Genomic DNA, 26,888 nt, shown 5'->3' on the forward strand with positions numbered 1-26,888 from the left:
ATTTCTTCTTCTCGGTTGGCTTCTCCCCCTCACTGGTTCCTCCAACTGAGAGTCGAGTTAAGCTCAATATTGATATAGCCTTTAGATTTATTTCCAAAGAAGCTATCGATGGTCTTATTTTGAGAAATTCTAATGGTAATCCAATTAGAATTACATCTATTTTTACTCCTCATGTGGCCAGTTCAGAGGTTGCTCAGGCGGGTTCTCCGCGAAGGAATAAAGATGCTAATCCAATGGAGATATGACAAGGTAGATATATAATGTGATTGCTTATCCATCTTTACTTCCAATCCAGGTAGATATATAATGTGATTGCTTATCTATCTTTACTTTCAATTCACAAACCCCTTCTCATTTCCTTTAATGGAAGATATCCAGTTCATGTTGAAGGCAAATTCTCATTTTCGATCTGGTTGGACGCTGAGAGAAAATAATTCGGTTGCTCACATTATTAGTGATTTGGCAATGGCCTCTCAATTTGGTGATGTAAGTTCCCAGGTGCCGAAGGCTATGGATACTTTGGATCATGCTGCTTAGTGGTTTGGTTTTGTTTTCCTTTTTCTTTTTCTTTGTTTGTGTTTTTTGTTTGTAGGACAAAAAATAATAATAATAAAAATAAAAATAAAAAACACACATGAAGAAGAAGAATACACCTTACCCACAATAGAACCACCACACTGCATTTTTTATTTTTGCATTTTATACTTTTAATTTTTGAAATTTATGAAGATGCCTCCACTAAAATTATAATTTATCACACTAAAATTTGTTTTTGCATTTTATGCTTCAAAATTTTGAGAATTTATGAAGATGCCCCAACTGAAATTTTGCTTTTGCATTATATATTTCAAAATTTTGAGAATTTATGAAGATGACCCAACTGAAATTACAAAAATAGACCCACTATATAAGTTTGCCCTCACAAATTAAAAAACCGTCCCCCTCACAAAAAAATTTGGGTTCGTCACTGTCCATAGTAAGTGAGGAATTTTGAATTCTTTTTTCCCCGAATTTTGATTGAAAATCACATTTTTCACTCGAAAATTATTGGATCATGATCTGGTCCAAATATGATATAAAATATCTCCAATCCAATCGGATCTGATATAAAAATTAGATGGGTTATTCTATTCCTATATAGTTTTGCAATATTATTTGGTATCCAATCCAATAACTAATTTTTTGGTGTAATTTTTGTTAAAATTTTAAAATACAAATTAGAAAGAGTGAGTGAGAGAGAGAGAGAGAAGACCAAAAAAATATGAACAAAACCGGGGAAGAAAAATTAGATATTTGATCCTTAGTTAACTGGGAAAAAAAATAATAAAGAGTGAAGAAACCAATAGAGGGAAATAAAGGTTAAAAAATGAAGAAAAACTTAACACCACTATATAAAGTCTGTAAACAACAATTTTGATTAATTTTTCAACAAATGCACACCAATTAAATGATAGATAATATATGTATAACATAATATGTATTATATTTGGTTGAATTCGATTAACCATAACATATGCTCTATTTAATAATTCAGTGAATTATCGAAATTGGATCATCAACAAATTATTGAAATAAATATTTAATATTCACAAGTAGCCTAAAAAATCTTAAATACTATACTTATTCATGATCATTGAATTGAGTTGTCTATAAATTAATTTCCAGAATAGATACAATATAATTGACGTTTTAACTTTAGAACAAAAAGCGCATCTGGTGTAGTGGTATCATAGTACCCTCCCACGGTACTGACCAGGGTTCGATTCCCTGGATGCGCATTTATATATTAATTAGATAATTTTTTTTTTTTTTTTTTTTTTTTTTTCAAGTCTTCCGTAGCGGAGCACCGTGCACTTAAAAGAAAATCGTCCTTTATTAGTAAATAGTAATTTAGTGTTTTGTGCATTTAGTAGTAATAATAATAAAATTTTGCATTATGTAAACTTATGGTGATCCTGTTTAGTGTTTCTCAAAAACATTCAACACACTAATTTAAAGTCAACAATTCTGATGATAAGGACCATTTTATCTCATCGAAGTCAAGTATTATAATCATATACATGAAATATCTAATTTTTATTACCAACTACAAACAATGTCAAGTTACAAAAAATTTGTGAACTAAAATCCGCCCACATATAAATCTCAATTATATATGTAAGTCACCTATGGTGTAATGGACTATAATATTATTTATGCAAGTATGATGTACATCACCTTCCAAAATAAAAAGTCGTGAGTTTAAGTTTCAACCGAAAAAAATAAGTTTAGAAGTTTCTTACCAAGATAAAGTGTATATGTATAATTAATAATTGTGGGGGTTCTTTAATACAAATGAATCATACAAGTAAAAGAGGGTGATATCGAAAAACAAAGTATGATGAATTATGAACAAAAGCCTAAATACATTGAAGCTAAAAGCTAATTTTTTATTTATTTATTTTTCCCTCATCCTTGTGCATGGAGGTCTATATTTATAGTCTCGGCCATGAGCTTGTTTTCTCAAGAGGGGAAACTTGGGGTGTCCCACTCTAGTAGAGTAGTTATCATGACCTTGTTAGACCTGATGGGGCTAATTAGGTCTTTTAGTTCGAGGGTAAGTACTGGTATATTGGATGGACATCTCTTTACAAAGCGGCGGTAGTTGAGGATCATAAATGTGATTATCAGTACCCCAATTGAAGGCACACGACCTCCTTATCATATATTTGGCTACGCCAATAGAGTAGGAGGCATTCTTTTCAGCCCATGACCCGTATTTTTGTGTGAGTAAGAAAGACGCTCGAGGCTGACTTGGGTGGACTCTAGGTAAATATTGTAAAAAGGCTTGAGCTTGGAATGATGGGGGTGTGGATCACATCCCCTACAATAATAAATCACTTTTATTAATCAATGTTGAATTTTAAAACATAAATAATTGACTTTGAAGAAATATAACCCCAACTAAATCTCACACGTCCATTGTGTATCAATTGACATTTTCAAATTCCTTTCTTGGAAAGTAGAAAAATATACAATTCAAGTTCATCTTTGTGGCAAGATGTTCGTAGTTTCAACACAATGTAAATTACAAGGTTGGTCCCGATAATATGAAGGAGTAATAAGGGTATATCAGACAGTTCACAATCTCCTGTCGTTTACCCGAGTAAAGCAACCGGGTCGTGCCCGTATCTTCCGTCTCTTATCCGCTTATGAACCCCACTTTGACTAACGGGTGACCGTACAACCACCTCTCTTTCTCTCTCTAAACGCCGTTTTCTCTCTTTATAATTGTTTCTCTCTCAAAGACAAAATCCCTCTCTAAAATCTAGGGTTTTTATTTGGATCAGTTACAGACATTCTAAACCCCACAGAACCCTAAAAAATCTCCATTATCGAATAAAAAAAATTCAGACCTCTTCCGATCGATGCTGGTCTTCGCCGCTGCCGTTGATTGATCTCTTCCGGCGGCATGGACAAAGTTAACGGCGGCGGGCCGCCTCCTCCGGTTCCGGCTCCGATGCCGATTCCGAACGCAAATACTCCGCCGCCGTTCCTCATGAAGACCTACGACATGGTGGACGACCCAGCCACCGATAAGATCGTCTCGTGGAGCTCAACCAACAACAGCTTCGTGGTTTGGGACCCTCCTCAGTTCGCTAAAGAGCTCTTGCCTAAGTGCTTCAAGCACAACAACTTCGCGAGCTTTGTGCGGCAATTGAACACTTACGTATGAATTTCTTTCTGTATTGTTTAATTCTTGGAGTTGTTTTACTTATTTTATCGTGATAATGTTGTTGGAATTTGCGAATTTGGAGTTTGATAATTATGTGATTGTAGTGGAATTCGTAATTAGGTCTAGAATGCAGTTTTCTGTATAGAAAGTAAACAAATGTTTGGTTATCAAGAAAAGGCAGTAAAGAGAAGGAAAGTGAAATTTTGAATCATAGGGTTTTTATTTATTGGAAGGGGAAAAAAGGAACCCTACTCAACTAAGCATAACCCGGGTTTTGTGCTCAAGTGAGTTTGGGTTTTACTTTTTTTGTTCATAAAACAAAAAGAATGTAAATTAAATGATTTGATGTATTATTGTTCTTGGGTTTGTGGCAACTAATATGCGGAGTAGAAAGACTATATCTGAATAAAAGCAGGGGTAAGATAAAACGTTACTGGAAAATAAGATTTTACTTTCTTGTGTTGTTATTGTAATTTAAAATTCATCATAGGGAAGACATAAGCACCCAACTTTGCCGGAGGGAGTAAGGGGAAGCAAATGGTGTCAGAAATTGTGGATTGGAAATGCACTCTTTGATTGATTCTTGGAATAGTTGGAAGAAGAGAGAGTTTTAGCTAGTATTATTATTTTTTTTAATTTTTTTTTTTTCTATAGAGAGAACTTTATCATCCTATTTAGTTTAAGTGTACATTGAGTATATTATCAAAATGTTTATGTAATTTTTGTGTTATCACGGACTTGATGGTAGTGACTCTTGATATATTTAAAGGGGCTATTCCTAGTTTCAATTTTTTTGGGCATAGGTTGAGCTGTTTATGTTGATCATTTGTTCATTTTTTGAGATCATTCTTGATTTTATTTTATTTTTTGATAAGTTCATTCTTGATTTTATATTAATTCTAATGCCATAACAAACAATATGAAGTTCAAAGATTGTTTGAAGGTGAAATGCCCTTTCTCCTTTTGTATTGAAAGACATAAATAAATGTTTGTGGTGCAGGGCAGTAGCGATAAGCTGCTGTCCGGCAGCTGTAACAGTGTAAAACAACCAAAGAAAAGGATTTCCAGCAATAAACAAGCAGAAAAACAGAGAGACAAAGCAATAGATTCGAAGTTGGAACGTAGATAGATGAGTTCTAGGGCAAAGAGACCCGAGAGAAACTCTAAATCTAATTTTCATACAAAGTCTCTTGATAGACTATTTATACTAGGGTTACAGCAGCCCAGCATCCTAGCCCTTGATTACTTCAATAACTAATAAATCTTAACCCTCCAAAGTACTTAAAAACTCACATGACAGTCACATGACTATTTAAAATGATTAGGACTATAACTATCATCTACCAAATAACATAAAACATAAAAATCAAATAAGACACATAGAAAATAAGTAAATAACTAAAACCCCAAGATAAATAGAACCCAAGCCTAGTTGGCTAGGGGGCCCGATTAGTCTTGGAGAGCCTCGTAGAAGCTCTTGCATCAACTCCTCTCGGTTGGGAAAAACTCGACTCCGGCGAGAAAGCCTCCACAACTTCAGCATATATTTGTGGATTAATTCTTTTCAGCTCTTCTTCAGCAATCCATGTATTGTCACTAGCAGGTTTACCCAACCATTTCACTAGAAACTGCCTATATTGGTTGCCCCTCCTTGATTTCACCTCTTTAACATCCAATACATCTTCGACAACATCTGGTTTCACCTTTGGAAGGTACTTGAGTTGTGCCTCTGTTGAAACTGGTTCCCCATCAAATCTTTTAAACAAATACAGATCAGACACGTTGAAGATTGGGCTTATTTGGAGGTCAGATGGCAGCTCTACCATGTACGCATTTGAGCTAATTTTCTTCAGCACCTTGCATGGCCCAAACTTTTTTGCCTTCAGTTCATGATAAGTGCCTTTTGGGAATCTGTCTCGCCTCAAATGCACCAAAACTATGTCACCCTCGTCAAAATTTTTGACTTTCCGGTGTTGATTGGCTGTTGATGCATAGGATTCATTACTAGCCGTGATCGCTGCCTTTACTTCTTCGGGCACTTTTTTGATGTGATTTGCAAATGCCTCTCCATCATCACTCACTTTTACCTCTTGTGGTAGCGGAACTAGATCAAGAACATGCTGAGGTTTTAGTCCATAAGCAGCTTCAAAAGGTGTCTTCTTTGTAGATCTATTCACGGAATTATTGTAAGCAAATTCAGCTTGCAGAATAATTAAATAGCATGCCTTCACATTGCTTCCAAGAAGGCATCTCAGCATATTACCCAAACTCCGATTTACTACTTCTGTCTGACCATGTATCTGACAATGGCATGTGCTAGAGTATTTAAATTCAGTCTCAAACTTTCTCCATACAGTCCTCCAAAAGTGTCCCATGAACTTGACATCTCTATCAGAAACAATAGAAGTTGGCATGCCATGTAGTCTCACCACTTCTTTGAAAAATAACTCAGCTACATGTGTGGCATCTGCAGTTCTAGAATATGGAATGAAATGTGCGCCATTTTGGAGAAACGTTCCATCACAACAAAAATACTATCATGGCCCCTTGCCGTCTTTTGAAGTCCCAACACAAAATCCATGCTAATATGAACCCAAGGAGCTTCTGCCACTGGTAAGGGTGTGTATAAACCTGTGTTTTGTGAACTTCCCTTCCCAAACTGACAAACATGACACCTCCGAACCAGCCTATTCACATCCTTTACATTCCCGGCCAATAATAACGATCAGCCACCATTGCCATTGTCTTATCCCTACCAAAATGTTCTCCTAACCCATTTCCATGAAGTTCTCTAATAATTTGTTCACGTGAAGATCCCTCTGGAATGCACAGCAAGTTTCCTTTAAATAAATACCCATCATGCATTCTAAATGGCAGCATCTTCCAATCTGCAGGGCCTTGAAGTTCAGCAACTACAGAGCTAAAATATTTATCTGCAACATACTGATTTTTCAACTCCTCAAACCCAATAACTTAAGTACTCATCACCGTCAACAATAGATTCCTCCGACTCAAAGCATCTGCAATTTTATTAGACTCGCTAGTTTTGTACTTGAGGCAAAAATTGAATTTTTGAAGGTATGAATTCCATTTGACATGTCGAGCATTCAACTTCTTTTGAGAATTCAAGTACCTCCAGGCTTGATGATCTGAATAAACCACAAATTCTTTTTAGGCTAGGTAGTGTTCCCAATGTTGGATTGCACGAACCAAAGCATAAAATTCCAAATCATAGGTGGAATAACAACATTTAACACCTGACAACTTCTCACTAAAAAATTCCACCTGCCTTTCTTCTTGATTCAAAACAGTCCCTATTCCTGCATGCGATGCATCACACTAATAGTGAATAGCTTCTCAAAATCTGGTAGCGTGAGTACTGGAGCTTCTGTCATCAATCTTTTTATTTGTTCAAAGGCTCATTGTGCTGATTTTGGCCACTCAAAAACATTTGTTTTCAAGTATTCAGTGATCGGACTCATAATGGAGTTGAAATTGCGAATGAACCTCCTGTAGAATGAAAACAATCCATCGAAACTGCAAACGTCACCAACAGATTGTGGTACTGGCCACTCTGTAATAGCTCGTACTTTTTCAGAATCAGCTTGCAAACCATCGGCTGAAACAATAAAGCCAAGAAACACAACTTTGTCAAACAGAAAAGAGCACTTTTTCAAGTTTACATAAAGCTTCTCCTTACGGAGAACCTCCATGACTTGGTGCAAATGGACTAAATGTTCTTTACTTGTATGACTATATATTAATTGTCATCAAAATAAACAACCACAAATGAGCCCAAGAAAGGTTTGAGTACCTCGGTCATAACTCGCATAAATGTGCTAGGAGCATTGGATAGTCCGAATGGCATCACTAACAACTCGTAAAGTCCATTCGGAGTTTTGAAGGCTGTCTTCCATTCATCACCACTCCTCCTATGAATCTGATGATGCTCGCTTCTCAAGTCTATTTTGGAGAACACCTTGGCCCCCACTAACATATCAAGCATATCCTCTAATCGAGGGATGGGAAACCGGTATTTTACTGTAATTTTGTTGATGGCACGACTGTCCACACACATCCTCCATGATCCATCATTTTTTGGTGGTAGCAATGCTGGAACAACGCAAGGACTCTTGCTCTCACGCACAAAACCCTTAACAATCAAGTCTTCCACTTGCCTTTGAATTGCAACTTGTTGTGTGGGTGGCATCCTATAAGCAGGAAGGTTTGGTAAAGCTGCACCAGGCACCAAATCAATAGCATGTTGAATACTCCTCATTGGTGGCAAACCTTGTGGTAAATCATCACCAACCAGCTCTTGGAACTCCATTAGTATATGCTGAATTTCAATTGGACACTCGTCAAATTTTAAAGGCTGTTCCTCTTGTACTTTCTTAGCAACAAGCACATACACAACTCTCATTTCCTTGCTCTCAAGTTCAAACTTGTGGGCTGCCAAAAACCCATTAACTTTGGCAGCTTTAGGAGTGGCGGTGATTTCTTCTTTAAGTGGCTGCAACGTCAACTTTTTCCCATCTTTATGAAACGAGTAGGTATTGGCTCTAGTATAATGGGTCATGTCTTTGTCAAACACCCATGGCCTTCCTAATAAGATATGACAGGCATCCATGCGTACAACGTCACACCAAGCTTCATCATTAACTATATTACCCATAGTGAATTTAACCAAACACCGTGAAGTGACCGGCACCTCATTACCTTTTCGGAACCATGCAACCTTGTAGGGATTAGGATGCTTCTCAGTTTGTAACTTGAGTTTGTCTACCGCCTCCTGCGAAATAATGTTCTCACTGCTACCTCCATCAATAATGACATTACACACCTTTCCACCACAAAGGACTCGTGTTCGGAATATATTGTGTCGTCTTCAGTCTTCTTCCTCGACTTTGGGTGTTTTCATCACTCGTCTGAGTCGTCTCACCACCAAAGACTCTCCTTTTACCGGGAAAAGATCAATAACTTCCTCTCCATTATACTCATCATATACTGGTTCATGTAATTCTGTTTCTTCAACTTCAAGCTCTGCTAAATTCACCCTTCGTTGTGGACAAGTGTAAGACGTGTGCCCCTTCTCTCCACAAGTGAAACAACGAACTTGTGTAGTGCTGCCACCCTTTGAAGTTGAATTGCTAACGAACTTGTGTAGTGCTGCCACCCTTTGAATTGCTTACACCAGCACTGTTTTGTGGTCCAAATCTTACTATTTTCTTCCCCTTTTCACTCCTATCAGCACCCCCAATGTTCCTACCTCCTGTTTGGGCACTTGGAATAGCACCTTGAGCAATTCGAACACCTCCAACAGCAGCTGTACCCCTCTGCCAAACAGCACCTGGATGACCAGAAACAACTCTTCCGCCGTCACGATGCAACACTCTTTTTTTTCCGCCATTAAGGCATATTGTCGAGCATCTTATAGGTTGAACAAATGGACCACCCCCATCTCATCTCTAATGGACTGATGCAAACCAGAAAGATAAACGAGATGTCAATTGTTCATTATTCTCGTTTAAACCTACTCGAATCGAGAGATTATTAAACTGAGATGTATATTCTTCAACAGACATGTCTAATTGCTTCAAACTATGAAACCTTTCGTATAACTCCAATGAATAATCAGCAGGCAGAAATTGCTTTCGCAATTTTTATTTCATATGTTCCCATGTGTTGATTTTGTGCTTCCCTTGTGGAGCACACTGTTCTTTAACGCTCTTCCACCATGTGCAGTACTATTCAACTTAAGCTTTACAAACACCACCTTCCTATCTTCAGCCATAGGCTTCCACTCAAAGTAATTCTCCAAGCTTGCCTCCCAATCTAAATAATCTTCGGCGTGCATCTTTCCATAGAAGTCAGCAACTTCAATTTTAATTCCTCCACCATTCAAATCCAACGCACGAATCAACCGCTCTTCCAATCTGCCATGATCCAGATTTTCTCAGATTTCTAGCATCATAAAAGGGGTTTTCCTCATCTTCCTCAAAATATTCATCCTCAAGACTACCTTCCGGTACGTCCAAGGGGCTGCGGTTGCCTTCTGGAATCTCCATACGGGCTTCCGTACGTTCCTGTCGTTGAAGAGCTTGCTGCTCTTGGCAGATCTTCAATCATACACCGCATCTCAGTCTTCTCTGTTTGTTGAGCTTGGTTTCCTCTTCCACGACCTCTACCATGTCCAACCATGGTGCAGACCTAGGGGTTTTTTTTCCGGCTCTGATACCAATCTGGTGCAGGGCAGTAGCGATAAACAAGCAGAAAAACAGAGAGATAAAGCAATAGAATCGAAGTTGAAACGTAGATAGATGAGTTATAGGGCAAAGAGACCGAGAGAAACTCTAAATTTAATTTTCTGGAATCAAAACTGCATACAAAGTTTCTTAATAGACTATTTATACTAGGATTACAGAAGCCCTAGCATCCTAGCCTTTTTTTTCTCTTTTTTTCTAGTTGGTACTCACACACATGTGCCTCCACTGAGGCTTGAACCCCTGACCTCCCTTTGGAAAGTAGGGGCGTGATACACCTTTAGGCCACTGGCCTGTTGGTGCATCCTAGCCCTTGATTATTTCAATAACTAATAAATCTTAACCCTCCAAAGTACTTAAAAACTCACATGACAGTCACATGACTATTTAAAAAGACTAGGACTACAACTATCATCTACCAAATAACATAAAACATAAAAATCAAATAAGACACTTAGAAAATAAGCAAATAACTAAAACCCCAAGATAAATAGAACCCAAACCTAGTTGGCTAGGGGGCCTGATTAGTCTTGGAGAGACTCGTAGATGCTCCTGCATCAGTTTGTAATAGGTTTGGCCTAAGATCTTAGATAATTAGCTGACTGAATTCCTTAGGATTAGATTTATTGGGTTGAGCTGCCATTGAGACACTCCTTAGGATTAGATTTGCAATTCAGTGGGCTTCAAATGTGCCCCTTACATGGTCTGTATTGGTGGAGCTAAATCTATCAACTGAAACGTGATTATCATTTGTCATCGTCATCTTTTGTATTTCTTACCGAATCATCTTTGATATATCTCATATTTTTGTTACCTTTTCAATGCAGACCTGCTTGCTCTTGGTGATATTGGGCATAGTGCTTCTCATTGTGCGATCTCTTTGGTTTTGAGTTTGATTTTTAATGCATCAAGGTTTACTGGACTGAAGCACCGAGTGATGTTATGAAATTAGGATATGGTTACAATATTAAGTTACAATAGTTTGAACACAAACGCCTATCCCATACATTAAAAACAACTTAATATTGTAACCATATCATAATTTCATAACTCGGTGGCTCAGTCTGGTAAACCTTGATGTATCAAAAATCAACTCAAACCAAAGAGATCACATCTTTACCTCCGAGCACATTCTGTGTTCTCTCTATAGGTAAAAGTGAAGAATTTGCTGATTAAGCCACTAGTACTATGATCACAATGAGAAGCACTATGCCAAATATCACCAAGAGCAAGAAGGTCTGCATCGAAGATGAAAAGATAAAAAAAATGTGAGATGTATCAAAGATGATTCGGTAAGAAATACAAAATTTGAAGATGACAAAAGATAATAACGTTTCAGTTGATAGATTTAGCTCCACTAATACAAACCACTTAAGGGGCACGTTTGAAGCCTACAGAATTATAAATCTAATCCAAAGGAGTGTCTCAGCTCAACCCAATAAATCTAATCGTAAGGAATTCAGTAAGCTAATTATCTAAGATCATAAGCCAAAACTATTACAAACACTGGCTTATGATCTTAGATAATTGTTTGTCAAATTTTGGGGTTGACTATGTGGTTCACGTCACTCCCCTTGTTATACTTGATTGGGCTGATGATGCAATTAAAATTTTAGATTAATCAAAGACTAAGTGAGTAGATATTTAGTAGAAATAAAATTACAGTAAGCATTGATGACCTGACCATGAGATACAACATCACAAATGCTAGCTGTTAACAATAAAAAAGGGAGGATTGAGAAAGAGGTTTCCTAAGAAGTGCGTGAAGGATTTCGGATAAGTGCATCTAGAGTGTCTATGTGATTTTGTATTCCTCTCATGTTTAAGGAAAAGTTTCAAGTGGAAAGTTCCATAATTGATTTTAAGACTAGCTATGCTTTATGGAACATAAAGTTAGGTGATTAAACAGATAAAATGGCTGGAAACTATACTAATGAAAAAATAAATAAAAATTGTGAAGCATAGCTTTTATTTTCTTCTTGTCTTCACTCGATGATTCTACATTTTCCATCTTAGCCGGTACCTCTTTATTCCTTGGGTTATACTATCAATGATGTTTTATTGTATCCTATTATGCACTTCACTTGGAGTTGCCATCTGAGCACTTCCTGGTCTTAGGACACCAATTTTAGATACTTGCATGGTTTGTGTAACCAGTCAAGTGCTAGATATCTGATATTGAAAATTGTACCTTCCTGGTCTAAACATCAATAATAGAATCTTCTCTGCAATAAAGTTCAGGTGTGTGTGTGTGTGTATATATATCTTTTTTCTACCGAAAATATCCTGTTCCTTTTTTGTTAAATAAAGGTTTAGGCATTCATAAATTGCATGGATCGAATTCTCCTCCTCTTCCTCTTTTTTTCAATTCATGTTTTCCCTTGTGTCACTATGTGGGATAGGCCTCTGTTGATTCTGCTGATTAAAAATCGTGTTTCTACTTATTAACGGCATCTCCCTTTTCTTTTTGGACCATTGTGGACAAACAGGGTTTCAGGAAGGTTGATCCAGACCGCTGGGAGTTTGCAAATGAGGGATTCCTTAGAGGTCAAAAGCACCTGCTTGGGAGCATAAATCGGCGGAAACCTGGCCAGGGAGTACCACAGCAACCACATGGACAGAGTTCGTCAGTGGGGGCATGTGTTGAGGTGGGGAAATTTGGGCTTGAGGAAGAGATTGGGAGGCTAAAAAGGGACAAAAATGTGCTTATGCAGGAGCTGGTGAGGCTGAGGCAGCAGCAACAGGCCACCGATAATCAGTTGCAAACCATGGTGAAGCGCCTTCAAGGGATGGAGCAGCGGCAACAACAGATGATGTCATTCCTGGCAAAGGCCGTCCATAGCCCTGGCTTCTTGGCACAGTTTCTACAGCAGCAAAATGATAGCACCAGGCGCATAACTGAAGGCAACAAAAAACGGAGGCTTAAACAGGATGGTGTTTCTGATGATCACTTTGTTGGCCCTACTGATGGACAGATTGTTAAGTACCAGCCTTTGATGAATGAGGCAGCAAAAGCGATGCTCAGGCAGATCATAAAATTGGACTCTTCTTCTATGCTGGAAACTTTCAACAACAGTTTCGAGAAATTCCTGATTACCGATGCTCCATCATCATCGAATGCCTTAGACACTGGAAATTCTTCAAGCTGTAACTCAGGGGTTACTCATCAGGAGGTCCCAACAATTCCTGGGCAATCTTATTTGCCAGTAGCCTCGGGGATTTCTGGTCAAGGTCCTGCAGCTGGGATACCTGAGATTCAGTCTTCCTCTGTTGGTCCAAGTTATGAAACTGTTACAACCGCTCCGTTTTCAACTGCGAGCCCTTTGGTTGGACTACGGGACATGCCCCCATTCTCCCTTCCCCAGACACACACAACTATTCCTGAACTATCCCCATTACAAGTAATGGGGCCACAAAACGGTGTTGATATGTCGAGTGGAAGTTATATGGGACCTGAAGCAGAAAATGTCAGATTTATGGATTCAACCTCATTGGGAGCGAACGGGAAAATGCCCTTGGATATCGACAATTTTAATCCTGACACTGAGATTGATTGGGATGACTCCATGCTAGATGAGATGCAAAAACTTCCTGGCATAAATGACCCCTTCTGGGAACAGTTTCTTCCGCACAGCCTACAACCTGTAGAGAATCAGGATATGGACTCAATAGAAGAAGGTGTTGTCAGAGGAAGTGAAGTGAATCCGTTGGAAAATGGATCGGACGGTGGACAACATATGGAACAGCTTACAGAACAGATGGAGCTTCTTACATCAAATAACAGTATAGTTTGACCTTATTTCACCAAATGTACATTTGTGTCTCACATCATCAGAGGTAAATATTGACAAATAAACTAGTAGTTTTAGTAATCATCATCGCGGTCTTCATTTTCTTGTTTAGAGGAAGAGCAGTAGACACCCTTTGTACCTTTCTACTCCGGCTTTGTTTTGCGCATATCGAGTTCTTTTGAAAGGAAAAGAAAGACCTCATTTTTGTGCAAACCTGAATGCCCACAATAGAGCAGGCATAGCGGTGTCGCCTTTTAATCCTTTCATATAGTTCAATTCTGCATTGTATAATGCAGGTTTTGTTTGAAGATTCTCAGATATAAGCCTATAGTAGATGCTTAGACTCTTCTCATTTTTCTTGTAATATTTTAGCCAAATGTTTTTGTTTATATATCTTTTCGTCGCTTATGTTGATGTGAATATACATAGGTTGAAGAAATTTACATGCCGTGTTTTTTGGGGGTAAATTAAATGCACTCAAGATTGATTATCTAATTTGAATCTAAAGAAGATGGCGGCCTTGTTCTTTCTAGAAAGACGAATAAGACTTGGCCTTCTTCAAATGTTAATGGCATATATACTTGTATAAAAATACGTATTAAAATATATAGTTATCAATTTCAACTTTTCTATATGTTTCAGATAATGTGTGTGTGTGCCGTTTTGGTGGTTCTGCATCTGTTTTTTTTTTTTATATAGGATGGGATACATGAGTTTTAAACTTCTCAAACCAATGTGGAATATTTGATGTTTTAATGGCTACAAGTTAAAACCATTAACACCTTAAATTTACATATAATATACTAGTAACATTGATGTAAAGCTGTATATGCATCTAACAGTGTAACAGTTCTCTTTTGCTCATACTTGTTGCCTCTGTCTAAAGTAAAATAAAAAAATTAATATTTTTATATAAATAATTTATAAATATAATTAAATGAGTTATTTAATCCCTTTTTTTTTTTTTTTTTTTTTGTCCTTTTCCTTTTCCCGTTCTCTTTCATTTGATTTTCTCCTTTAATTTCTCTAAAATATTGTAAATATAATAACTATTGAGCTTCCTTAGGTTTTGCAAAGATCAAAATTTATGGGATTGAAATAGTTCTTAAAAATTTGAAAGATTGAAAACAGTTTTCAGAGAACAACCCAAACCTTTTTATAACTAGTTTTCAGAAAATTTAACCAAACGAAAAATTGTTCTTAGAGTTATTAACTAAGTAGGTCTATTTCTTTCAAATTTTGTTATGATGGAATGTCTTCAAAGATCAAGGCTTTAAAAAAGAAGCAAAAATTTGAGGAGTCGGATTATACATTTTTTGTGGAGTAGAGTCTAAGTCGAATAAAATGAAGTGGATTAGTTGGCGTAAAATGTGTGATTCCAAGGCAAATGGTGGATTTGAATTGAAGGATCTTAAAGTTGGCAAATGGTGGAGGATTGGGATGGAAGGATCTTGAAGTTTTCAACTTGGCGCTCTTATCTAAATTGGTTCCCCATTTTTTGTAAATTATTTAAATTAAAATATTTCAAAAATGATTCTTTTCTAATTTCCTCACGTAACTCGAAGGCTTCTTGGGTGTGGAAAAGCATTTTATCTACAAAGGAGTGATCCTTGCATCAAGAGGGAATGTCACCAAAGTGTGTCGGCCATGAGAGAGATGACAAACTGAGGTTTTGGGTTGATCGAGCAGCAACAATATTGTGGTTATTTCCTTATCACTCATATTTTACTGCTATCTTTATCTCTACTCATTTTCTAACTTGTTTTGATTTATTTTTTCTAGGAGGGCATAATAAATGCACTTGATGAAGGAATCTTTGAAATTAGTTCACGGGACATTGTAGGAATTGTACACCATAGTAGATATAAATCAATGTTTACACATATTATACATATATAAAGAGAGTGATATTTTTGGGGTGAGATTAGTGAAAGAAACATACACTACTAATCTTGAGTTCAATATGATCGCTCGCGAATGTCCTTCTAAAGTTTTGAGTTCAATATGATCGCTCGCGAATGTCCTTCTAAAGTCCCGTTTTTTATTAGTCACAATTTTTAAAATTACACATTCATTTATTAGATATTTATTGCCTTTAAGAAATTAAAAATATAAAATTTTAAGATATAATTACCCTTTAACCTTTAACCTGTTCTTATCTCTCTCATTTTATTCTCATCTCTTCAGTTTTATCCTTTGTATCAATAACATTCTAGATTGCCAAAAAAAAAAAATACTATAATATATTATTTTCTTTCTTTTTGGATTGTCAAAACAAACAATATTATGGGAATGGATTATTTTATTTCCTTTTTAAAATTATATTTTAACTATATATAATATATATATATATATATATATATATATACATATATATATGCTATATATGGATTCAAGTTCAATTCCTATAATCACAATTCATATAGTTTTTTTTTTCTCTCCTCATTAATTGATGTACATGCATATATATAATATGTAATATGTGTGTGTGTATATATATATATATATATGGAAATAAAAAACTTATGGCGTATATGAAGGTAGTTATTTATATATACGAGTATATATATATATATATATATCACTTGCTATCAATATATAGCACGTATATATATGTATATATATATAGTTCAAATATAATTTAAAAAAGGAAATAAAATAATCCATTCTCATAATGTTAGGGCAAATCCAAAAAGAAATAAAATAATATGAATTGTGATTATAGGAATTGAACGTAAATCCATATATAGCATATATATATATATAGTTAAAATATAATAAAAAAGAGGAAATAAAATAATCCATTCCCATAATATTATTTGTTTTGGCAATCCAGAAAGAAAATAATATATTCCCGTGTATATATATATATGTATATATGTTTTTGGTAATATAAGGATAAAACTGAGGAGACGAGAATAAAATAAGAGATATAAGAAAAGATTAAGGGTTATTTTGTCATAAAAATTTATATTTTTAATTTCTATAAAAGCATGAGACATCTCATAATGAACATGTAATCTTAGAAATTGTGACCAATAAGAAGTCATGAATTAGCACTTCTCTTTGCCCAAACAATAACTATTATGAAATATAAGGATGTAGTACTCCAAAGTCCCAAACTAGCTTACACTAGCAAACACCGCTACTCTTTTTTGAGAAATAAATTTATGAGATATTCCAAGAACAACTTTAGTCGCCTCTTCTGTATATTCCTAGTTCTCTCTGAATTAATAAGCCACCATATTTAACATTAACACATACTAATAAAATAATTTATTGCAAGAGGTTATCTACTACAAAATCCACAAATTTGCAATCTAATAACAAATCAGGAATCATTTATCTAGAACTCACCATAATCCTTAATAAATGCAATAACAAATCACGGGTGTAGAACTAGAATAATTTAGACTAAAGCTTAATTTAAGCTAAAGGCCGGAGAATCCCACTCCTTGTATAGACACATCTATCCATTATAAATGGTTATGATCAAATTTAATCAACAGTTTATATCTATTATTTAGAACTCTCTCAAAATATATTGTGTATTTACATTTTTTTTTATGCCTATCCGCACTATTCTAGAATATTTTACATTGCCCTACAATTTTATCAAACTATAAAAACTTAAGAATAAATGCACTTTACACCGTTACATTTTGTTAATAATTTTAATTTTTTTTTTTTTGGAATAATGATTTTTTTCTCGGAAGTTAAAACTTAAAAATAATTTTACTTTATTACCACAATATACAGTGTATCAAATTTGAATTCGACCAAAAGACCATGATATAAAAAATCTTTATTGTCAAAAACCATATTGTGGGGGAACACAAAACACAACTGAATTGACTTTCCCCAAAAAAAATCAACTATACAAACTAAAACTTGGAAAACACGAATTGAAACAAAGTGCATACTATTATATAGGGCTAAAATCATAAAACTCTCCTTTTATTTATAAAAATAACATATAACCCCTTCAATTATTAAAAAAGTCTAACAGTTAAGTTATTGTAAAATGACAATAATACCGATATCATGTTTAAGAAATCATGACTCACAATTCGGAACGTAGTATGATTTGTTGATTTTAAATGAAAACTATGCCTCTACATTCACACACCTGTTAGCAGCCTATTGGCTAAGACTTCAACATTTTTTTTTTTTTTTTTTTTGACCTTTTTCAACTTGACTTTCTCTCTCTACCCCTTTTCAATTCCATTCTAGCAACAGACTACACAGACACATATATTGAGCGATACAGACAGAAACAGACAGAAATAGTTTTAGAGAGAGAAAGTGAGTGAATCAATAAACCACCTGTGAAAAGCCGGCTCATGTATGAAAGGATGGCAGTGGTTGAGTAAGCCGTTGTTTATCGGAAATATATACTCCTTCCGTACTAATTTAGTTATCTATCTTTTTTTTTTTTTTTTTGGTTCCAAAATACTTTCCCCTTATCAAATTTAAATAATATATTTTACATTTTTTTATAAAATTGAAGATGCAAGAAATTCGTTCCCTCTTTCTCTTTCTAGAATTCTTACACTTCAACCAAAAAGATCTTTCATATTTTCCATTCCTTCCCTTATTTATAGATATTTACAAGATATTTACAAGATATTTACAAATATTGACTTGTTGCTGGATCTGGGCCTGTTCCTCCATCAGTCCTGGTCACCTTTGATGGGCTTACTCGCGTTCGGCCCATATGGCAGTGTCTTTATATGGGCTGACCTAGCTGTACGGACCGGATGTAGTGCTTGCAAGTCAGATCCGGCCCATGTCGTCCTGGGCCTCCTCAACTGCCCCCATAATTGCCCCTTATTTAATAAGGGGTAATTATTGATGACGTCTCATCATGACGTTGACGGCTCGAGAAAACCACGTGGGGGAACGGACGGTCAGATCCAGAATCAATGTTCCGGGGCTCGAGGGATTTCTCGCATTCCCGACGCTTCGGCCCTCGGGCCCCCCTCGCCTTTATAAGGCTCTAGAATACCACTTCACGTCCTTTTACCGTCTCCATCATCAGTCAAATCTCTCTCCTTCTAGAACAGTGCTAAGCTTTTCCTGGTGAAATCCTTCAAGAGTCATTCTTCCAGCGATCTTGCAGTCCTCTGAGGTTAGTTTTGTTCCTTTTTACTTTCGGCAGGCTTCCATTTACCCCCTTTTAGATCCTTCAAACACTTCCACCATGGTTGTAGATCTGGATGTTCTTCGTATGAGACTTAGACTTCCTGACAACATCGAAGTTAGGGTTTGCCCTCAGGACGTTAACATTATGACCGGCGCCGGCCTCCTGCCCGGCGAAGTCTTATTCACGAACCTTCAATTGAATGTTGTTAGGTTCCCTCTGCACCCTTTCTTTAGTTATGTCTTCAATAGATTGGGGATATCCCCCCTGCAGGTCAACCCCAACTTCTTTAGAATCATATCCGTTATGCTCTTGTTGATGCGTGACAGAAATCTGGACCTTGACCTTATAGACCTTCTTCTGTGCTATAAGGTCAGCAAGATCCGTACTAACGAACCCTTCTACCACCTCTACCCGTTCGAGAAGATGTCCATATGTACGGACACAATAAAATCTGAAAAGGGTTGGAGGGATAACATCGTGGGCATTAGTGGGGCTTGGTCTTCGCCGGCTGCAGAGGGTTACCCAATCCCGAGCGCCTTTGGTGTCTGTTCTGTCTCCTCCTATAAGAAATTCAAATCTCATAAACATGATTGCCCCTGCGAAACATGCGTTCCCCGTTTTTGTACTTTCTTATGCCGTTCCTTAGGAATACCTTGTGATGACTTGAGCCACAGTGTTTGCAGGGATAGGAGTAACTACTTGAAGAAATACGTTCTGAACGATATTCCTTCCTGCTCAGATCTCCTCACTTCAGACAACCTCTTAGCGCTCTCATCACTCGACTACAACATGAGCAGGCTTCAGATTCCTACTTTTGGCAGGAAGAAAAATACTCCCCCAGCCACTCCTGCTGCTGGGGCGACCTCCTCTCCAGCGTCGGCCTCTTCCTCAGCCACCATCTCTGACACTGTCCCGAGCACAGTGGCTATTAACTCTGTTGCCAGCACCCCTGCTGCCAACCAGAGCGCGTCTCCCCAAACTACCACAGCTCCTGCTGCTGCGGGGGGCGTTCGGGACAAAGAACGAGGCAAAAGGCCTCATCCTGACAGTGAAGTCGATCCTGAGGAGGAGCCTCTCATAAGAAGGACCCGGGTCTCCGGGCCGGGCGCTCTCTTGCACCGTGCGATCAGAGCTCCTGCTCCCTCTGGGCCTACTGCGGCTGGTGGCTCCGCTTCTGCTTCAGGCCCCCTTTCTATCCCCACCTTACCGCCATGGGCCCCTCGGTACACCCGAACGGATGGGACGTTCGTGAAACCGAACGAGACCATGCTGAAGGATGGCCAGACCGCCATGGCGTACTATAGGAGCATGTGGACTCCGAAAGACCTTGAGGCGGCAAAGGGCCTATCCCAGAAGGATGTGTTCAGCCGCTTTCCCCAATCTGCTATGGAGGTGACTTTTATTTTCCAACTCATGAATTCTTTCATATTATTTGGTCTTGCCTTCGCCCGACCTGACTATTGGCTTAACCGTTTTTAATGTGCACCTATGCAGACATTGTTCGGAATGATGGCCATGCAGAAGCAGGTGGAGATGGGGAACGCCAGGGCTCGTAAGTTTTCTGATAGCCTGGAGGTGGCTAATAAAGAAAACGACCTCCTCGCCATGAAGAATACCGAGGTACTGGCTCGGCTTGACAAAATTGAACAAGAGAGAGATGTCCTAAAGAAGGAGAATGACTCCCTTCAGGATGAGAAGGACGCCCTCCAGCTTGAAAAGAGCGTCTGGCAGACTGAGCGTGAATCAATTAGAGAAGAAAAGGCAGAACTCCAGCGCCTTCTGGCTGATGAACAGTCTGCTAGGATGGCTTTTGAGAAAAGAGCTCTGGACGAGCGCACCGCTCTGATCGATGCGATCAGCAGAGTGAGCGGTGGGATGCTGGCTCTTCACGCTCGGTTCTCACGGGTCGGTGCTCTTAGGTATGCTCAAGGATTCCGGGAAGGTTTCGCCGACCGAGTTCCGGATGAGGAACAGACCAGTTCCACTCCAGATGAGGTCGACAAGGATCTAGGGATCGAACCTCTGGGGGTCTATGTCGACCCAGAACCTACCGAAGCGGAGCGCATATTCGATGAGTGCCAGGACATTGCTTCCTCAAGGATCATCACAGCTCCTCCTACCGCTCTGCCTCTGACCGCTCCTCAATCGTCAACCGTGGTACCTTCCATAGCCACTGCTGATGCTGAGCCCCAGCCGAACGATTCAGTCATTCATCTTGATTCCCCACCTCGTAAAGGTGAGACGGCTGATGGGGCCGAGGAGGCGGGTCGGCACGACCAGGATGCTGCTGGTACTGAGGCGTCTAGCTAGGGCTCCTTTGGACTCTTCCATTCCATATCTTTTTGTAATGATGGACATCTCACTTTTGTAAACTCAATGCTTAATATCAATGAAATGACAGAACTCTTTTTCCCTTTGTGTTGTGCTCTGTTCAACTTATTTTCAATACATATATATCTTTTCTCTCTTTTCTTTTATATTAGCTTTGCCGTGTGTTTGTTTATGGCAAGTGCCTGGCGCTCGGCTAGAATGCCACTTGCCACTTGGCTTTAAATTTTCAGCAAGTGTCTGGCGTTCGGCTTATAGTGCCAGCTGCCACTTATCTTGCTCAAGTGCCTGGCGCTCGGCTAGAATGCCACTTGCCACTTGGCTTTAAATTTTTTGCAAGTGTCTGGCGTTCGGCTTATAGTGCCAGCTGCCACTTATCTTGCTCAAGTGCCTGGCGCTCGGCTAGAATGCCACTTACCACTTGGCTTTAAATTTTTAGCAAGTGTCTGGCGTTCGGCTTATAGTGCCAGCTGCCACTTATCTTGCTCAAGTGCCTGGCGCTCGGCTAGAATGCCACTTGCCACTTGGCTTTAAATTTTTAGCAAGTGTCTGGCGTTCGGCTTATAGTGCCAGCTGCCACTTATCTTGCTTAAGTGCCTGGCGCTCGGCTAGAATGCCACTTGCCACTTGGCTTTAAATTTTTAGCAAGTGTCTGGCGTTCGGCTTATAGTGCCAGCTGCCACTTATCTTGCTTAAGTGCCTGGCGCTCGGCTAGAATGCCACTTGCCACTTGGCTTTAAATTTTTAGCAAGTGTCTGGCGTTCGGCTTATAGTGCCCGCTGCCACTTATATTGCTTAAGTGCCTGGCGCTCGGCTAGAATGCCACTTGCCACTTGGCTTTAAATTTTTAGCAAGTGTCTGGCGTTCGGCTTATAGTGTCCGCTGCCACTTATCTTGCTTAAGTGCCTGGCGCTCGGCTAGAATGCCACTTGCCACTTGGCTTTAAATTTTTAGCAAGTGTCTGGCGTTCGGCTTATAGTGCCAGCTGCCACTTATCTTGCTTAAGTGCCTGGCGCTCGGCTAGAATGCCACTTGCCACTTGGCTTTAAATTTTTAGCAAGTGTCTGGCGTTCGGCTTATAGTGCCAGCTGCCACTTATCTTGCTTAAGTGCCTGGCGCTCGGCTAGAATGCCACTTGCCACTTGGCTTTAAATTTTTAGCAAGTGTCTGGCGTTCGGCTTATAGTGCCCGCTGCCACTTATCTTGCTTAAGTGCCTGGCGCTCGGCTAGAATGCCACTTGCCACTTGGCTTTAAATTTTTAGCAAGTGTCTGGCGTTCGGCTTATAGTGCCCGCTGCCACTTATCTTGCTTAAGTGCCTGGCGCTCGGCTGGAATGCCACTTGCCACTTGGCTTTAAATTTTTTAGTAGGCCGTTGGAAAAGAAAGTTATTTTTTGTAAATTTCAGTAACTTGCTCATTCATACGTATTTGATTGACAACAAACAACATCCAATTAAAGCCGAAACCTAGCTTTTATTGGTAGTACCTCTTCAGAGACGTGGCGTTCCAGGGCTTGCTGACCAACCTCCCCGCCATGGTTTCCAACGTATATGCCCCCTTGCCTATGACTTCTGCAATTCTGTATGGGCCTTCCCAGGGTGGCATCATTTTTTTGACCATCCCCACCTTTCTTTTCAGAACCAGATCGCCAAGGGCAAAATCCCTATGTTTTACTCTCTTGTTGTGACTATTCGCCAATACTTGCTGATACGATGCTAACCTTATAGCCGCTGCGTCCCTCCTTTCGTCTATCATATCGAGGTTCAATCTTAACATCTTGTCGTTCTGATCTCGACTCCATGCTAAGCTTCTAATAGTGGGGACCAAATGTTCAACCGGTATAACTGCCTCGGTACCATACGCCATTGCAAACGGGCTCTCCCCAGTCGGCCGCCTTGGGGTGGTTCTGTAAGCCCATAGAACGTTCGGGAGTTCATCCAACCACTTCCCTTTATGATCTTCCAGCTTCTTCTTAATGCAGGCGAAAATGGTTCTGTTTGTGATTTCTGCTTGTCCGTTGGCCTGAGGATGACTTACTGCAGCCAACTTCTGGTTGATTCCATACTCCTCCAGCAGCTTTCTTACTTGCCTGCTGTCGAGGTTTGTGCCATTGTCCATGACTATTGATCTGGGAACACCGAAACGGCAGATAATATTGTTCCAAATGAATCGTCTCACATGAGTCTGAGTCACGCTAGGATATGGTTCTGCTTCCACCCATTTAGTGAAGTAATCCGTGGCCAGTAACACATACTTGTTCTGAGCTCTTGCAGTTGGCAGAGGACCGACCACATCCATCCCCCATTGCGCGAAAGGCCATGGCGAGGCCATTACGTGCAATTCCTCAGGTGGTTGGTGGATCAATGGTCCATATCGTTGGCATTTATCGCACCTTCGAGAGAATTCCTCCGCATCTCTTGACATGTTTGGCCAGAAATACCCTTGTGTCATTGCTTTATGCGCTAACGATCGCCCCCCAGAATGATTGCCACACACACCCTCATGAATAGCTCGCAATACCTGCTGCGCCTCCGCGGGGGTGACACACTTCAAGTATGGGCCAGAGTAGGACCTTCTGTACAGCTGGTTACGCACGATGGCGTACTTTGCAGCATTCTTTTTGAGTCTCCTAGCTTCATCCCTCTGCATAGGCAAAACGCCATCTCGAATATAGGTAATGATAGGGTCAATCCAGCTCGGCTCGTACGGTATGACGTTGACTTGCCAAGGGTCAGAGTCCAACGGTTCTTCGAAAATAGATGGCTGGGTCAATATTCCTACTGGAATCACCCTCGCCAATGTTTCACCGCAACTCGAAGCACTACATGCTAACCGGTCTGCATCTGCATTCTGTTCCCTCGGCAGCTGTATGAATTCAATCTTTGCAAAGTCCTTGGCTTTATGCAGAACGGCAGAACGATATGCCCCCATCGTGTCATCCTTGGTCGCGTACTCACCATTTACCTGCCGAACAATCAGCTGCGAGTCACTATACACAGTCAAACTTTTGACCTGTAGCTCTCTGGCCAACTTTAATCCATTTAGCAACGCCTCGTATTCCGCTTCATTATTGGTGGCTCGGAACTCAAGTCTGAGTACTTGGCTCAAGGAAGTACCCTCTGGGGTTTGCAGTTTGATCCCAATTCCAGCCCCCATCTGGTTAGAGGAGCCATCCACAAAAAGTTTCCAAGAGCCGCATCTAAGGTCTTCCTCCGTATCTTCGGCATCACATTCTAGCAGGAAATCGGCCACCGCTTGCCCTTTAACAGCTGTTCTCGGCTCATACGTTATGTCAAATGAACTCAACTCTATGGCCCACTTTGTCATTCTGCCCGAGAGCTCTGGCTTGTGCATAAGCGTTCTGATTGGGAAAGTTGTTAGAACAGCTATGGGGTGGGATTCGAAATAATGCCTCAACTTTCTTTTTGCATTTACAAGTGCAAGTACCACCCGTTCGGCCTTTGAGTATCTTTTTTCTGCGTCTGTCAGTGTTTTGCTTACATAAAATACCGGGTATTGCACCCCTTCCTTGCAACGAATCAGAACGGCACTCGTCGCGACACCAGATACTCCAAGATATAGAAATAACTTTTCTTCCGGATCTAGGGCTGACAGGACTGGTGGATTCTGCATATATTCCTTCAAATGAGTCAATGCTTGTCGTTGCTCATCCCCCCAGACCTGCCTTCCATGGCTCCGAATCGTGTCAAAGAACGGTTTGCAGTGATCTGACAATTTTGAAATAAATCGACTTAATGCAGCTATTCGTCCTGTGAGGGCTTGCACCTCTCTGATCGTCTTTGGCTCGGCATTCTTAATCAAAGCCTCTGCTTGAGCGGGGCTAACTTCGATGCCTCTGCGGTTGACCACGTGTCCCAGAAACTGTCCGGAACTCACACCGAACGAGCACTTGGTTGGATTGAGCCTCATCCCATATCGCTTCAGTACATCAAATACATCTTGCAGATGCTTCAGATGATCATCCTTCTTCCTACTCTTTACCACCATATCATCAATATAGGCTTCCACAATCTTACCCATTTGATTCTTAAAAATTTTGCTAACAAGTCTTTGATAAGTTGCTCCCGCATTCTTTAGTCCGAAAGGCATAACTTTGTAGCAGTATGTTCCTCGCTCGGTGACAAAAGAAGTTTTTTCTTCATCTGCGGGGTCCATAGGGATCTGATTATAACCTGAATAAGCGTCCAGAAAGGTTAAACGCTCATACCCGGTGGTGGCATCCACCATTTGATCAATCTTAGGCAGCGGGAAACTGTCCTTCGGACAGGCTTTGTTCAAATTGGTGAAATCAATGCATACTCGCCATTTCCCATTCTTCTTCTGCACGACAACGACGTTGGACAACCAATCAGGGTAGTGCACTTCTCTGATAAATCCCGCATCAAGCAGCCTATCGACCTCTTCCGCTATGATTTGATTACGTTCTGGAGCAAATCTTCGCTGCTTCTGTTTCACCGGTTTGAAATTGGGATTGACATTCAGGGAATGACAGGATACGGAGGGACTAATTCCAGGCATGTCTAGGTGACTCCATGCAAATACGTCGGCATTGTGGGACAAGAAATCCACTAGCTCTTGCTGCTCTTCTCTGGTCAGTCTTATACCTACTCTGGTAGTTCGTTCTGGCCTGGACTGATCGATCTGCACATCTAGAAGGGGCTCCTCGGTCAAGTCGACTGACTCCTCCACCCTGTTCTGCTCGGGCGGAGGTTCCTGTAATTGCTATCTGGGGCTTGCCGAACGGACGGGCGCCTTCCCTTTCCCAGCATGCTTTAGTGTGACGGAATAACACTCTTTGGCTGCAACCTGATCCCCCCGAATGTCTATCACTTTATCTCCATCGGGTCCGAGGCACCTCATGACCTGATGCAGAGTTGAGGGTATACCTTGGACTCTGTGAATCCATCCTCTTCCCATCAGGAGATTATACGAGGGGTGAATTTCTACAACCACAAAAGTTTCCATAAGAGCTCGTTCTGCAGCTTGAACTTCCACTTCCACCATCCCGACGGGCTCCACCCTCTTTCCATCGAACCCTAACAAGGGATTTCCGGTAGGCTTGAGCCTCTCTGGTTGAATCTCGAGCCTATCAAATGTGTCCCTCGGCATGACATTCGCACTGCTCCCAGGATTGATCAGAACTCTGCGCACCAAGCAGTCTGCCACTGTTAAACTGACTACCAACGGGTCTTCATGGGGCAGTTGAACACGCTGCAGGTCTGTCCAGTCGAATTTTATCTGCATCGACGGGCTCTGCTGGTGTAGAGTATTCACACTGCTGACCCTTTTCTTCATCTGCGCTTGCCGCAGGCGCGCCCGGAGTAGCTCATCTGACTCTTCACTAGGCTCGGGTCGACCATGGATAGCATTGATTATACGAACTGGTTGTGAATTGTGGGAGCTTTGTTTATGACTCCTTTTTATTTGTTCCACCGGTCGATTCTGCTCTATCGTCGAACCTTGAACATAACTCGCGAACTCCCCTCTAGCTATCAACATCTCCACTTGCCTCCTCAGGTTCCTGCATTCGTTAGTCTGATGACCGAAGTCAGAATGGAAAGCACAATGTTTAGTTTGATCCCTCTGTTCGAGGGGTTGCCTAATTGGCAGTGGTGGATGAAAC

At 39.9% G+C, this 26,888-nt stretch overlaps 1 protein-coding gene and 1 non-coding gene across 2 annotated transcripts; both read left to right on the forward strand.

Moving 5' to 3' along the window:
• The first annotated feature begins 1,707 nt into the window (after positions 1 to 1,707).
• On the forward strand, positions 1,708 to 1,778 carry TRNAG-CCC (transfer RNA glycine (anticodon CCC)). The gene has a single exon. It is a non-coding gene; the product is annotated as a tRNA-Gly (tRNA).
• Positions 1,779 to 3,218: 1,440 nt separating this feature from the next.
• On the forward strand, positions 3,219 to 14,189 carry LOC132303558 (heat shock factor protein HSF8-like). The gene is made up of 2 exons (XM_059800864.1): positions 3,219 to 3,709; positions 12,468 to 14,189. The coding sequence occupies exons 1-2, from the start codon at positions 3,452 to 3,454 to the stop codon at positions 13,770 to 13,772; spliced, it is 1,563 nt and encodes a 520-aa protein (XP_059656847.1). The 5' UTR covers positions 3,219 to 3,451; the 3' UTR covers positions 13,773 to 14,189.
• Positions 14,190 to 26,888: the final 12,699 nt, after the last annotated feature.

The sequence above is a fragment of the Cornus florida genome, unplaced genomic scaffold, assembly GCF_030987335.1.
Source record: "Cornus florida cultivar Cherokee Brave unplaced genomic scaffold, ASM3098733v1 CherokeeBrave_3.0.0_Hap2_Chr04, whole genome shotgun sequence".
Lineage (NCBI taxonomy): Eukaryota > Viridiplantae > Streptophyta > Magnoliopsida > Cornales > Cornaceae > Cornus > Cornus florida.

Excerpts from the sequence above, each read along its gene's own strand:
- LOC132303558 (XM_059800864.1), top strand. The coding sequence starts at position 3,452 with ATGGACAAAGTTAACGGCGGCGGGCCGCCTCCTCCGGTTCCGGCTCCG. Across the intron at positions 3,710-12,467 it reads TGCGGCAATTGAACACTTAC|GGTTTCAGGAAGGTTGATCC; the intron begins GTATGAATTTCT and ends GTGGACAAACAG.